The sequence below is a fragment of the Diabrotica virgifera genome, chromosome 9, assembly GCF_917563875.1.
Source record: "Diabrotica virgifera virgifera chromosome 9, PGI_DIABVI_V3a".
NCBI classification, from domain to species: Eukaryota; Metazoa; Arthropoda; class Insecta; order Coleoptera; family Chrysomelidae; genus Diabrotica; species Diabrotica virgifera.
In genome coordinates, this window is record NC_065451.1 from 117,508,528 (window position 1) to 117,524,292 (window position 15,765).

A 15,765-nucleotide genomic window follows, 5' to 3' on the forward strand; every position below is an offset into this window, starting at 1 on the left:
TAAAAATTTGTTTAAAGCACTGAACACCTACGCTTGTTCCGCGCTTAGCTATTCATTTGGTATTGTTAAGTGGACAAAAACGGATATAGAAAATCTTCAGCGAAAAGTACGAACACACCTCACAAAGGCACAAAAACACCACCCTAAAAGTGCAGTAGAACGAACGACATTACCCCGGTATTTAGGAGGAAGAGGACTTATGGATATAGGTGAGCAATTAGATAAACAGATTGCTAATTTAAGAACTTATTTTCAGATGCAGGCTGAGACATCTACTCTACACCGCGCAATTTGCGCAGTAGATGACACAACACCGATCAAACTGAGGGAACCAGAAATGCGCATAAATCACCTTACTAAGGACGAAAAACTGCGCACCTGGATGGGTAAACCTCTGCACGGGCGACATCCCAATGAGGTTAGCCAAGACTATGTCGACAATACAGCGTCGAACTATTGGTTGACATCAGGAAAGATGTTCCCTGAAACGGAGGGTTCATTACTGGCCATTCAGGATCAGGTTATACCAACCAGAAATTACCTGAAATATATCGTCAAAGACCCTCAGGTTCAAAACGACAGATGCCGATATGGATGTCAAGCCCAAGAAACCATCCAACATATTACAGGGGGCTGCCAGGCATTTGCTGCAACTGAATACAAGGAACGGCATGACACAGTGGGAAAAATCCTTCATCAAGAGATAGCTAACAAGCTGGGACTTCTCCAAACGGACCATCTCCCATATTATCAATACGTTCCTGAGAGTATGCTTGAGGATGGCAACTACAAGCTATACTGGGACCGCAGTGTGCTCACAGACCAAACAGTGGCACATAATAGACCAGATCTCGTACTAGTTAATAAATTAACAAGACAAACAACACTAATTGATGTGGCGATACCTAACAACAATAATCTACGTAGTAAATTTACTGAAAAGATCGCCAAGTATAGAGATCTGGAAATTCAAATACGGAGACAATGGAGAATGCAAAGTACCCAGACGATACCTATTGTTATGTCTACTACTGGAGTCATTCCGAAGACCCTCCTCGAAAGCATAAAAAAGCTGGGTCTCAATGAACATATTTATAAGACCATGCAGAAAGCTGTACTACTTGCGACGGCCAGAAGTGTAAGAAAATTTTTGGGAGATACACCTGCATTCCAAGTCACCTAGGGCTCGATAACACGGAAAGAGTCCCACCAGAGCTCAATCCTTTTGATACCGTAGGTATCTGGGATGAGTCAATTTTCCCCTCAGAGGGAGTGTGAGCCGTATGGCTAAATCTGGATAATAATAATATCGTCTTTATTATTTCTTCAATATAGAAATGTAAATTTTTATATAAAACATAATATATTATTTTCAGAAATAAAGGGCGAAGTTCATTTTCTGAAATGTCGCCATTTACAGAAAATGTTCTTCCACTTAACCCGAAAAAGAAAAAAAAACTTATCTATATAGTGCCATTATAAAAACAACAATAATTTCGTTTCATTTACCAATTTATTCGAGCTCGAGCATTATGTTCGTCCAGAACCAAAATTATGATTGAGAAATAAACAAATAGTCTCTAGATTTGGATTTAAACTGCCCAATGTTTAATACTTTTATTGTTGATGGTAATGAATTATACAAATGACATACCTGATACCTAAAAGACCTTCTAAATATCTGTTTTAAATTTCGGTATTGCCAGCAAACCTTTATATCTAATATTTAAGTTGTGTATGTCCGTTCGATAGGTGATTTTACGATGAAGATAAGACGGTTTTTTTGTTAGAATTATTTTATGATAAAGACAGACTGTATGATGTACCCTTCTATTTTCCATATTCAGCCACTCAATTTCCTTAATTTTATGTGAAACTCTTTGTCTTCTGCGAATGCCAAATATGAGTCTTAGACAGGAATTTTGAACTTTTTGAATTTTATTCTTGTAGTGAGTGGCTAAATTAGGACCGTAAAGAGCGTCAGCATAATTAAAATTTGAAAGTACAAGCGATTCACACAAAATTTTCTTAACATTAAATGGTAGAAAATGTCGATTACCGTATATAATCTTAATTGAAGCGTAGGCACGCTGTATCAATTTATTTATATGTTTTTCGAATCTTAACTCTGAATCCATTAATACACCCAAATTCTTTGCCACATCAACAACATCAAGAATTGAATCCTGAATTTGGATTTGGATTGATGGTAAAACTAATTCCCTTTGATTTTTTGGCCCAAATATTAATATGTTTGATTTACTGGAATTGATGCATAGGCAATGGTTTAAAGCAGCTTGTACAAATCTTTTTAAATCGGCATTAATCAGATCATTAGCGTTTTTTAAATTTTCGATTGGGAAACTGTAGTAGAGCTGAGTGTCATCAGCATATAAATGAGCTTGGCATGACTGAAGCTTAGAGAGAAGATTAGAAGTATATAGAGAAAATAATAAAGGACCCAATATTGAGCCTTGTGGAACTCCTGAATTAATATTCAAAGAGTTTGAATTTTGACCTTCTATATTAACATGCTGTTGTCGCCCTTCCAAATAGCTTATTATAAGTAACAACGCATCATAGGAAAATCCTAAATACTTTAAAATGCTTATCATTAATTCATGGTTAATAGTGTCAAAAGCTCTGCTAAAATCTAATAAAATCAATATAGTACATTTTCTGTCATCTATAGCCGTAAGTATGTCATCGACAATATGCAAAAGTGCAGTTGTGCAACTAAAGCCTTTGCGAAATCCAGATTGAACATCAGGTAAAAGAGAAAATTTTTGTATATATTCCTTTATTTGAATTTCCATAGCTCTTTCCAATACTTTGGATAAAGTAGGTAAAATACTGATACCTCGCAAGTCTTTCATTTCTTTTGGATTTTGTTTCTTCGGCAATACCCTCACAACTGCCCTCTTCCACATCGCCGGACAGACATTCTCTGTTAAACAATAATTTATAATATGTGTAATGTAAGGTACGATATGAGGACAACAAAGTTTAATTAATTTAATATTTATACCATCACACCCTCTCGCATTCGTTTTTATATCTGATATGGTCTTAAAAACAAACAAGTCATTAATTTCCTTAAATTTAAAGTTTTCATTGAGTAATCTATTATTATTATAAAAATTTAAAAGATGTTGGGGTGGTTTTTTATTAGGAACAGATTTTATAAAAAAATTATTTAGATCGTTAGGCTTTTTTAAATCCTCTGGAATATTTTTATTTTTATCGGGAAGAAATTTATTCAACTTTAGTGTCTTCCACATTTCTTTTGATGAATTATTATTGAATTGATGTATAAAGTATGCCTTTTTTTCTCTCTCAATAGCCCGATTAGTAAAGTTACGCATTTGTCTATAAAAATCTAAATGTCTCTGTAATCTAGTCCTTTTAAATTTGCTTAAAGCTTTGTCCCTCTCGTTCATCATAATTTTAATGACATATGTCATCCATGGTGCTCTGGCTTTAGTGACTCTAGAGGTAACTATGGGAATATGTCTATCAAATAAATTATTTAAGCAATTAACTAAGTACGATATTTTTGCATCAATATTTTCCTGGTCATATATTCTGAAAAATGAAGTATTAAACAAATCAGCCTGAAAGGATTCTTGATTAAAATTTTTAAAGCTTCTATATGTACACATTTTAGATTGTTGCGATGTACCACCTACATTTACCTTACAATAAACAATAGAGTGATCTGAGATGTTATGATGTATGACACCCCCCTCCACTGCAGCTCCTTTTTGTACTATTACATAATCTAGAAGTGTTGCAGATGTAGCAGTGACTCTAGTAGGAACGTCTATCAATTGACAATAATTCAGTGATTCTAAAATTGAATAAAAATTCTTAACACTACTATTGTCATAGTCAAACAAGTCTAAATTAAAATCACCCATACAAATTATTTCATCTACAGTTGGTCCAATATCAATTAGACTATTTTCAAACTCATCCAGAAAAGAATTTAAATTTTTTTCATGAGGTCTATATATTACACCTATTCCAAATGTTTTTTTATGAACCGTAATTTTAATCCATAACTGTTCCCAGATATAATCCTGCCTACTTATAAGTGGTTCACAACGCAATCCATCTCCAACATATATACATATTCCTTTACCTCTGCAATTTCTATCCGCCCGGTATAATTTATAATTATTAAAATTTAATTGGTCATCAACAATACTATATTTCAACCATGTTTCACATATTAAAAGAATATCTAAAGAATTATCCGAAACTATTTGTTTAATATTTTGCAATGAAGGTACTAATGATCTTGCATTACAGCAACCTACTTTAAACATTTTGTTTTATTTTAAACAATTTGAATGCTCGAGTTCGAAATTAAAACAATACCAAAACAAACGATATCTAACTTAAACAAAAAATTGTAGTTCTTGTAGTTTTTGTTCCACCTAGATAAAAATCTAGTAACGGGAACAACTCAATTGGTCAAATGCTGCAAATATAATCCTTAACATTGTTATGCTCGTAAAAGATAAAAATAACAAACATCATGATTCTATCTGTTAATTTCAAAAGCCATTAAATAGAGAATAATAATAATACATTATATACTAAGTAAGTAGTTTAGCGACATCCTCCAGTGAGCTGATTCTTCTACCATTTTGTTGACCATTCAGTTTGACGTAAACTTGACCATAATTTGTCCAAACCACACCTGAACCATTAATTTTTTTCACTGCCTCCGTTACAATATTTAGCTGCTCTCTCGTTAAATCCTCTCGAATTATTATATTTGTAGACTTCAGTGACCTTTTATTTTTGTAAACAACATTTTTATAATAATTTGAGGAAAATTTCACCAAAACTGGTCTACTTTTGTGGGTTTCTTTCTTGTTCAGTCGATAGCAGAACTCTATACTTCTTTCATCTAATTCCAGATGCATTGTAGTTGTAAATATAGCAAGCATAGTTTTAGACAAATTTTCAGGACCCGATGGTTCAGGAACTCCATAAATTCTAAGGTTGGTGCTTCTCCCCATTTGTTCCTGTTTCTTTTGGTGATTAACAAGAGATTTGATTGTCTCTTCCTGCTGCTGAAGTTTTCTAACAATACTTTGATTTTCTTCTTCGAGTTTGGCAATTTTTTCGTTATATTTCTCTTCGATAATCCCAGTTATAGTTTCGGTAAGCTTGAGGATAAACTCATCTGCTGTGCACAATTTAACAACAAGGTCTTTAACTACTGAGTGCAATTCATCCTCTCCCTTACCACTTTGACTTCTATTACCATCTCTACCCATTTTAACAAAACAAACTTTATAAAAACTTACTGCAAATCAGCTAAAAATCAGCTAAAAATATTTCTATGTATCTATGTATTTACGTCCGTGGTCATAACTTCCACTTACAGACAAATTTTCAAAATTATACGTGCACGTTTACCACATATTCCAATACTTAATCGCAGCACCGCATAACCACGTCTACTCTGTAAGGCACATTCTTTTCGAATCCCTATCTAATAAATCTTATCTAATAACATTGGGAAATATTGTTGAAAATAGAAATTTTCCAAAAGCTGCAGATTTTCTTTCCATGATTCGTCATACGCTATGACTGTTACAATGTTATCTTTCAACGTAAATATACATAAGTAGCATTTTTTCCTGTTTAAAATGTGTAAAGCACCTTGGATTTGGTGGTAATAATGGTGATTTTTGTTTACCCTTAAATTCCCGACATCATCATAAAATAATATAATATATTTATTATTGTTTCTTAACTTTTCCGACAACTGATCGTTTCTAAAGGAATATGGACATTTTATCTCTACAGTGGCTTCTTCTTCATCTATTAATCCATCAGGACTAGCTCCTAGAAGTCCCGACCTTGAAAGCCATATTCCAGTGGGGCGGATATTTAATTGGTAGTCTTGTTTCAAACAGTCTAAAGCATCTTTTTCGTGAGTTCTGCCCCACTGGATAGCTTTAATGCCATCCAAATTGTATTCACCTTAAAACATAATAAATATTTGCATGTCAAAATAAACGAAAGTAAAAAAAAAGAAAATAAAAATGTTTTTATTCAGTTGCAATGCGAAGCCAAAACTGTCTTAATTTTTACTTAGGTAGTTGAGAGAGCTCAACCAGCACTCTCATCGACGATTTCGCCTCTTATTAGAGGCTCACCAGAGAATGCATAGGTTGCTACCTCGGAACCAAGTTTAAATTACCCAGTCTACCGCATTGCAACTAACATGATGGTAGTAGGTGCCTAGCTGCATCTGCTACATACAAGTCAAAGCTTTCAACTTAATAAAATATTTAAAATAATATCAAATTGAAAACATTAAGTTTTGATAAGTTCAAGTTGATAAGTTTTCAATTTGATATTATCTTAAATATTTTCGAATATTTTAATAAGTTGAAAGCTTTGACTTGAAAAAAAAGAATTTAATGTTGAAATACGCCACAATTTAACTAAAAAAATGATTTTATTGAAGTTTCGACATCCACATCGGATGTCGTTGTCAAAATACAAAATATTAATAAATTAAACAAACATGTTGCTTAGTAAAAAATTCTTCTAATAATTTAATTTAATCTGACTCATTTATGTCAGCAATTTAGACATATATTATACATTTTATAGTAGAAGACTTTAAAATGATATTGCCAATATTTATGAGTTGCGTTCCTGGGACGACTTTACTGAAAGATGGTTCATTCGATTACATGAAATCAACCCCAACCCAAGAATATCCGTCACAAAAAAATCATAGCATGTGATCTGTCTTTAAAAAGACAACCACGTGCAACAGTGACAGTAAAATATACTATGGAATATCTAACACGAGAATTTTACTGTCACTGTTGCATGTGGTTGTCTTTTTAAAGACAGATCACATGCTATGATTTTTTTGTGATAGATATTCTTGGTTTGGGGTTGATTTCATGTAATAGAATGAACTATCTTTCAGTAAAGTCGTCCCAGGAATGCAACTTATAAATATTGGAAATATCATGTTAAAGTCTTCTACTTTAAAATGTATCATGTCTGTATTGCTGATATAAACGTGTCAGATTAAATTAAATTATTAGAAGAATTTTTTACTAAGCAACAACATTTTTGTTTAATTTATTAATATTTTGTATTTTGATAATGACATCCAATGTGGACGTCAAAACATTAATAAAATCATTTTTTAGTTAAATTGTGGCTTATTTCCCATCTAGAATAGTTAATTAAAAGAACTTCAGAGGCAAACAGTTTTTATAAATTTATGACTCATCTAAAAGTGTCTTAACCCATTTAGTCCTGAAACTTTTTTTTTGTTTAAACATGAATGTATACTTTGAGTAATGATTGAAAGGGCTTCAAAGTCAGGGAAAAATAAATAAAAAAATATCCGACCTCCAGATTGGCCACAATTTGGTGTTCTTTTAAAAGGACAGTAGGACTAATAAGTTACTTTAAATAAAAAAAAAAATTCCAAAAACATTAATTTATTAGCAAGTACAATTTATATTCACTGAGTGTGATAATTATAAAAACATTCTTTAGGATGAAGGACAACATTACACTTATTACAAATAAAATTTGCCTTTTTATGGCAGGGTGCGCATCTTCGTTGCTGTTCTTGATAGGTTACTAAATGATCCAACCTATCATAACGTGAGTGTTCCCGTCGATTGCTTGGCGCTTTTGAAGGTCCCTTTTTGGTGGTTCGCTTGTGCGTTTCTAACAGCTCAACTGCAATAGCCCTTCGGAATGCTAACTGGTCAAGTTTTCCGCCATCCTGTTTTTGCAAGTGGTAAGCATTCTGAACTGCCATATCGACACAATGGGTTATCAAAGGAAAATACCACTTTTTTCCTCGTATAGTTGTTCGATACTGAGCAATATTCTGGTCGCTTCTGTCAACTCCACCCATGTTTTCGTTGTACAGCTGTATGAACTTAGGCTGATTTGTGTATATATGCTTCTTCTCGGATTGTGAAAATCGTTTTGCTTTATTTAGGGGGAAAACTGAAGACACGTTCGATGCAAAAGCAACGACACTATTATCATTCCAATTACATATTATACTATCATCATCTACCATGAAATAATCAAAAGCACCTCTCTCCAATTTTTTCATCTCTTTTGTTGTTTTTAGGGGACATTCTGGAATTCTATTTACTCTTATGGTACCTGTACCTTTTATGTTTCTGAACTTCAATTCTTTCAGGAGAGACAAAGATGTGAAGTAGTTATCAAAAAACAAATGAAATGGCGCGAATGGCATCTTCTGTAAAACATCGGCGTATTTGAGAACACTTGACCCTAAACCTAAATGACTATATTTTGGTGGTAGCGTTGAAGATGCTGCCTGATATAATAAATAATAAAATAAAATAAAAAATAATTTTATTTCAAGAAAAAATCAGTTTACATGCAAAAACTTAGATGCTAAGTACACGATGAACATATTGTTTGTGTGTGTACTTATTCTATTTATTATAATCAATAAAATTAATCTAATGGAGGTAACTGATTATTAAGAAAACAAGAGAAAATTCACTTAACCTAATAAAGATTTACAAAAGACTATGTCTATGTTCTATAAAGTTTTACATTATTACTAGAATATGTTATTTATTTTTATATTTTTTATCCAGCTAGAAAGTGATTTCTTTATCTTAATAAATTTTTTATTTTTAAATTCTTGAGGTAAAGAGTTAAATATTTTTGGAGCTGTGAAGAGTAAGCTTTTTTGAACAGCCGTGTAATATATTGGTGTAGTAGTCGTTAACATATTATTAGTAGTAAATCTAGTTAGAAATTGATGGTTTGAGCTGGGTTTTGGTAACTTATTATTACAATAGAGTCTGACAATGGTTTTAATATAAAGTTGAAAAATCTGCATTACATTTGCTTCTATAAACAAATCTTCTGAAGAAAAACATTTCTTTTTAAATAAAATGATTTTTAAAATTGTTTTTTGTGTAATTATTAAGGGGGATAGAACGTTAGAATAACCTGCACCCCAGGTAAATATTCCATATGTTAGGATAGATTCGACTAGGGCTTTATATATATTTATGATAGTATCCTTTGTTAAACATTTTCTTAAAATGTAAAATTTGTACATAATTTTTCTTAATTTACCACAAATATATTCAATGTGAGGTTCCCACTTCATGTGTTTGTCAAAAAATACTCCTAAGTATTTAATTTTATCAACAACTTTAATAGTTTGACAATCACATTTTTTGTGATCCTTACATGTGTATTTATGTACTTTAAGAGCTAAAATTTCTGGTGACGTGGCTTCATTCATTGTGAAGCACATAAAGTGGGACTTCTCGATATTCATTGAAAGAAGACTGACATCAAACCAACTTTTAATTTTTGCCATGATTTCCTCTGCTATGGTAAGAGTTTTTTCCCAAGTGCTCTCACAAACAACAATGGCTGTGTCATCTGCATAGCATATAATATTAGCCTCTTTGAGAACTGAAAATAAAAAGTCCATGTATAACACAAAAAGCACTGGACCCAAAACCGTCCCCTGTGGCACACCGTACGTTACTGGAGCTGATTCACTTAAAGTTTCATTTATTTTGACCTTCTGGGAGCGATTTTCCAAATAAGATTTGAACAAATTATAAGGAAGACCTCTTATTCCCTTTTTCTTAAGTCGCTCCAGCAATATACGGTGTGACACAGTGTCGAAGGCCTTGGCCAGATCAATAAAAATGACCATACATTTCTTTTTATTGTTGAAACTATTAATAATTTGATCTGAAAGTTTAATTAAGGCATCTTCTGTGCCATAGTTTTCTTTAAAGCCATATTGGTTTGATGATAATAAACTATGCTTCTCCAGGTAATTACATAATCTTAACTTAATGCATTTTTCTATGATTTTACTTATGTTGTTTGTGAGGGCAATTGGACGATAATTGCTAACTATATCTTTTGGACCACTTTTGTGAATAGGGACAATTATTGTTTCTTTCAGTGCGTCCGGAAAGATGCCTTGCTCAAAGATAAGATTTACTAAGTATAATAAAGGTTTAATGAGAAATTTACTGTAGTACTTAATTATATTATTTGAGATACCATTACCTATGTTTGAATCACTGTTTTTTAATGTGTTTATAATTTTTTCCATTTCACCACTCGAAAAAGGTTTTAAAAACAGGCTATTATTTATATTTCCTTGCTCTATTAAAGAATTTACAATGTGATCTGGTGGTTTTTTTATTTTTGAGGCTAACGTCTCTCCCACATAACTAAAGTAGCTATTGAATTTTTCTGCTATTTTCCTGTCATCCTCAATCAAACTCCCATCCTTACTTACTATATTAGAAATACTAGGTCTATTGCAGTTTTCATTTGTGGCATATTTTATAGTTTTCCAGATTTCCTTAGCATTCTTACAGTTTTTATCAAATAGATTTTTAAAATAGTTTTCTTTTGCCCTACCTAAAGTTTTGCTTAAAATATTTCTATATACTATATATTCTTTTTTGAAATTTTCATTAAATGGGTTTTTAGCACAAAGTTTATTTAGATTGTCTCGTTGCCGAATAGAGTTCAACAGCCCTTGCGTAACCCAGGGTTGTTTCACTCTATTTTTGCATTTAATATATTTTACCTGTGTTGCTATATTAATAAACTGTGTAATTATCCTTATTAAACTATTGGTGGCAAGATTCGGATCCTGCTCCCTCATAACATCATCCCAACTCTCAGTTTGAAATAATGTTAGCAATCTATTTTTATCTAACACTTTACCATATCTTCCTTTTTTGTTATTATTATTAAATTCATTATTTAGAGTTATATTCAAGAGTATGGGATAGTGGTCCGAGTGACTACCTCTTAAGACTACAGCATTGCACTTATTTACTGACCGCACAAAAAGTGATCTAAACAGGATCTCGAGTTACCATCAATTCTTGTAGAACAATTAATTTTACTCTTATACCCTTCCACAGAAAATACATTTAGATACCTACAAATAAGCTCTTTAGACCTGGGATTATTAACATTTTTTGTTGGGGAAATATCTACATTTGTGTCACCACAGAAGACCTCAATCTGGCATTTTTTACTATAACGAGTGTGGATTAGTTCAAGGCCACTAATTAGATTAAATTGATCTACATTATGACATCTATAATAACCAGTAATACCCACTGAATACCCATTTTTACTTAAAACTATTCTAAGAAATTTACAATTTTCAATTTCAATCACTTCCAATGATTTTAAGAGTTCACATTTGACATAAAAAATAAAGCCGTCACATTTGTTTATTACACTTTCATTGTAACACAGCTGATATCCTGGTATGTTAAGATTTTGTATTTTGTTTACAACTTTATTTGTCTCTGACAATGCAATAACGTCGAAACTTTTATTAAGATACTGAAGGTATGAGATCAGGTTATCAAAGTTTTTAGGCAAGCTTCTTATGTTAAGGTGAATTATGTTTAAATCTCGATCACAGTAATCAAAGTAATTTATATTATTTAAATTATCCAGAGTTTCCGTCTCATATATTTGTACTTCATCACAGATAGTGTTTGGTTCCATAAAAGGTTTTAAAGATATCAGTACTTACTTCAGGTACGGGTTACGTAAATGGGGAGTGGATACTTATTTTCCTTCAGTTTGCATGATTGCCTGCACATGGTAGGAGCTATGTATTTTTATAGAGGGATCCCCCTCTTTTACTCGTGCATATACATTACCATTCTTACTCCATACAAAGCGATATCCATTCTCCTTGAGTTTATTTGCCTCCCTTAGCAGGTTAAGGGTGTGAACGGTGAGTTCTTCATTCACATAGATCCTAGTATCACAAAGTAAGTTACATCTCTGACCGGTTAGTGGACCAGCGGAAACCTTATTCTTTAAAATTTTTACCTTATTTTCAGTATCCACGGTGGCTATTAGTAAGTTTTTCCCATTTTTAGTTTTGTGATTTCTAACAGCCCTAATATTTTGTTGCTTAAGGCTCAGATCAACATTTTTTAATACAGAGAAAGCTACCTCTTTTGCCTGGTTTGGGTTCTCTGTAATGAGATTTGAGACTCCTGATATAACTAGGTTGTCTTTTATCTTTTGGTATTCCATAGTGTTAATAAAAGATGATGCATAGCCTAGTTCTTTTTTCAAGAAACAGTTTTCGTTTTTTAATTCCTTAACAGTTTCAGATAGTACCTGGCCTCGTACTCTTTCTGTCTCAAGTAGTTCGTTAAGATAGTTTAATGAATTTTTCATTTCAGATACGTCTTTTCGGAGATCCATCACCAATGTTTTTAATTCGATTATAAGGTTAGGTTGTTCAGCGTCTTCTTTTTTTGGTACTGGCAGTTTGGCCTTTTCCGTGTTTGTTTTTCCATTAGCCTCGTTTTTGGGTTTGTCCTTGTCACCTGGCAACGCTGCTGACCCAGACCCTGCAAACATAACCTTATCAGGATCACACACATCACAAATCCAGCTTTTCTTTTGCCGGTGCAACACTTTGGCGTCGATTTCTTCCATTTCTACACAGGGTAGGTGAAAATACTTGCTGCAAGTTCCACACTGTATTTTAAAAACACTTTTTGATATCGTTTTATCACATTTTCCGCAGAGCAAATTCGGCGCCATAGTCACTCAACTGTCACCTCCATTGATGGATCAAAATAAATGATATATCCAAGTCTTGTTGCTCCAACCCAAAACTTGTAGCCCCAGCGAATGGGCTTTCCACGGATAAATTGTTTGCAACTATGGCGCCCAAAATAGGGCACCATAGCTTCATCTATACTGTGGTTTTCTTCTATTGGAGCATATTCGAAGAATTTTTTGTTCAGAGATTCGAAGATTGGTCTCATTTTAGAAAACTTATCTTGCTTATCCAGTTGGGTGTTATCATTGCAGTGAATATTTGTCATAATATATTGAAATCGATCTCTAGATATAGCTGAACAAACTACTCTATTATTTGTATCATCAGAATTTTGCCAATACATTTTTCTTCTAGAAACAGAGCAATAACCACTAAGCAGTAATATACCAATGAAGCAGAACATTTCATTCGTAGATATATCACCTACAGAATTTTTTTGTTGGGCATATATATTACTATATTCCGTAATTTTCTCAACTATATCAGCCATAAACAATTTAAATATTGTTGCTGGAGAACGCTGATTGTTTACGGATTGAATTGGAATCCATGTAGGGAAATTCGATTGTAAATCTAGCTTTGAGTACTTGAATTTTTTAAATTTTTTAGGTTTGTGTTCAACAAAGTCTGCTAATGACTTATCATCATCTGAATCAGATTGATTTGGTACACTAACTTGACACTCTGCCCTTAGTTGACATCCAGGTAAATTCTCAATATCAACATTATCTTCTTCACCCGAATCCTCATCGGTAACGTCATCGTTAGCATTTTCAGGAGGCAAAATCGCAATGCTATCCGGAACGTCAATATCTTCTTTTTCTATGTCTTCAAGTAGCTCCGCTAGCGTAACGGGCTTTTTCCAGTACGAACGACAGAAAAAGAAAAAATATATATTAGCAATACAGAACACTATAGACGCTGATTGTCCTACTGGCCTTTTAAAAGAACATGATACTCTGAGCACCTGGTATGATATTATTACCGACAAAAATTCTTTTGTATATGCATTAAATAAATATTTCATCTCTAAACTTTATATTTTATCACGATCCGACATCACTAATTATAAACAAAACAGTAATAGCTTACCTAGCTTTATCCATTTCAAGTAGCTGAAATCACTCTTACACAAAAACTTCCTGACACACTGGAAATCATTTACTAAATGATTCATAATAGTATTCCATGGGTAATATGATAATTTAGGATTGTAAAACTAATGCGGCATCTACATTTGAAAAGTTGAAATATGTAATGTACTAGAAGAAACCTTCCGGCCTTTATAAAGGACGGTAGGTTTAAATGGGTTAAACAAACTCGATGGAAATTTGTTTTTAAGCAAGCTGAAATAACAGCACCAAAGTTGCTACTTGTCAATCTAAATTTTCTGGCTATGTACCAATTTTCATTGGACACCTGACCAGTAGTGGAGGCAGCGATGTCCTTTATTAAATCGTCACGGCACACCTTTCTTTTAATGTTGATATTTTATCTGTGGCCTCCAGAAAATAATCAGACGAAATAATGTCCTGGATTGCAGGGACAATATTTGTTTGAGAATCTATTGCCCTCTTTTTCACAAATCAAGTGTATCCAACAGTATGCCCAAAGCAGTTTAGCCTTTCCTTCGCTGTGTTGGCAGCTTCTTCTGATAGCTCTTCTTCCAGGGCAGATATAAATGGCTTTGGATTAAGCTCATCAGCAGATTGAGGTAATGGCCCAACCTTTGGTTTTGGTGGCGCATTCCAGGAACAAGCTTTATCTGTCACAGATATATTGTAACGTCCGAAAAGTGCCAATGCCACAATGTGATGGCATTTAATGCCTCTCGGACAAGCACAAGTGGCTGATGAAATGTCACCATTGTTGTCTAACTCTGCAATAAAATTATACCAAAATATAATTTCCTATTATGTTAACTAAACTATATGTTATCATACCTATAGATACCTTGTAGCTTTTGTTTTTCATACTGGCCAAAACTTCGCCCCTAATAATTTTGAAATCACGGTCGTAGTCCATTTTCTTCACGTGACCAGATTCCAAGGCATTTTCACCTCTTTTTATTATTTTATTATCATTAATAAAACCACTGATTGTAGACAGCTTTATAGCATGCTTCAAAGCCATGTTTCTTTTCAAAAACAAAAGATCTGAAAATAAACAAAACAAACATAACCTCAAAAATGTTTACGTTCTAATCATTGCATTAAGTTAACTCACCTGGGCAAAAACGAATAAAAATCTCTTAATTGACACCGTTCTTTAACTAAATACCTAAGTAAAAAGTCTTATTTTGCCAAATAAAGCACACAGACAATAAATGAAAAATTCCTTATGACCATTTACGTTACAAATAAAATTGTTTGGAGCCAATATACGCTCCTCACCCAATTTTGTGACATTTGTGACGTCAAGACTTTGGATGTCACATTGGACACATGGACAATGGATGTCCATTTACTTCGTTTGCAGAATCATATCGGCTATGAGCAATAAACATGAATCATCCCAGTGGTTCGTAAACAAACCGCTCAAGTTTCAAAGTGTTTTTTGTCACGTACAAATTTTACAACATAGTTCCGTTTATTTTTTTACAAACTAGACAACTTTTGCGATAACTTGAAATAATAAAATTAAATATATGGTCTATAACAATTCTACAGAACCAACAAGTACAACACTACTAAGAGAGCTTTTTTTTACAATTTTTGGTACCAAATAACTATTATTAATAATTTGAATAATACTTTTTTATTTTGTACATTGTTTGCTTTAGAACAGTTCATAGTAGCATCATCATTTTATCTAAATACGCTGAAAAAAATTAGTTTCGCAAAAAAAATAATACATGGTTCGTTAACGAACCGCTGGGACCAAATGACTCGCGTCTAGAAATTATAAAATATTTTTGCTCCTTGGCTTTCTCAAGGTCATACGATTCAAATGTCAAATAAGAATGCAGCGAAATACAAAAGATTAGAAGGTTAATTTGAAATTATTATAATATTTTGTATTAATAAATATTATCGGTGCTGATGAAATTACGAATTAATGTTACAAGACAGGCATAATATCATAATTTGCTTTCAGAG

At 32.8% G+C, this 15,765-nt stretch overlaps 1 protein-coding gene across 1 annotated transcript; it reads right to left on the minus strand.

Annotated features, from left to right (window-relative positions):
• Nucleotides 1-14,136: 14,136 nt before the first annotated feature.
• LOC126892796 (uncharacterized) lies at nt 14,137-14,795 on the minus strand. The gene is made up of 2 exons (XM_050662529.1): nt 14,611-14,795; nt 14,137-14,546 (listed from the first exon to the last, which is right to left on the minus strand). The coding sequence occupies exons 1-2, from the start codon at nt 14,690-14,692 to the stop codon at nt 14,254-14,256; spliced, it is 375 nt and encodes a 124-aa protein (XP_050518486.1). The 5' UTR covers nt 14,693-14,795; the 3' UTR covers nt 14,137-14,253.
• Between the last annotated feature and the right edge of the window lie 970 nt (nt 14,796-15,765).

What these genes read in the sequence shown, in the direction of transcription:
- LOC126892796 (XM_050662529.1), bottom strand. Translation starts at nt 14,692, where the DNA reads ATGGACTACGACCGTGATTTCAAAATTATTAGGGGCGAAGTTTTGGCC. An exon ending in AAGCTACAAGGTATCTATAG is followed by an intron (nt 14,547 to 14,610) that starts GTATGATAACAT and finishes ATTTTATTGCAG; the next exon opens with AGTTAGACAACAATGGTGAC.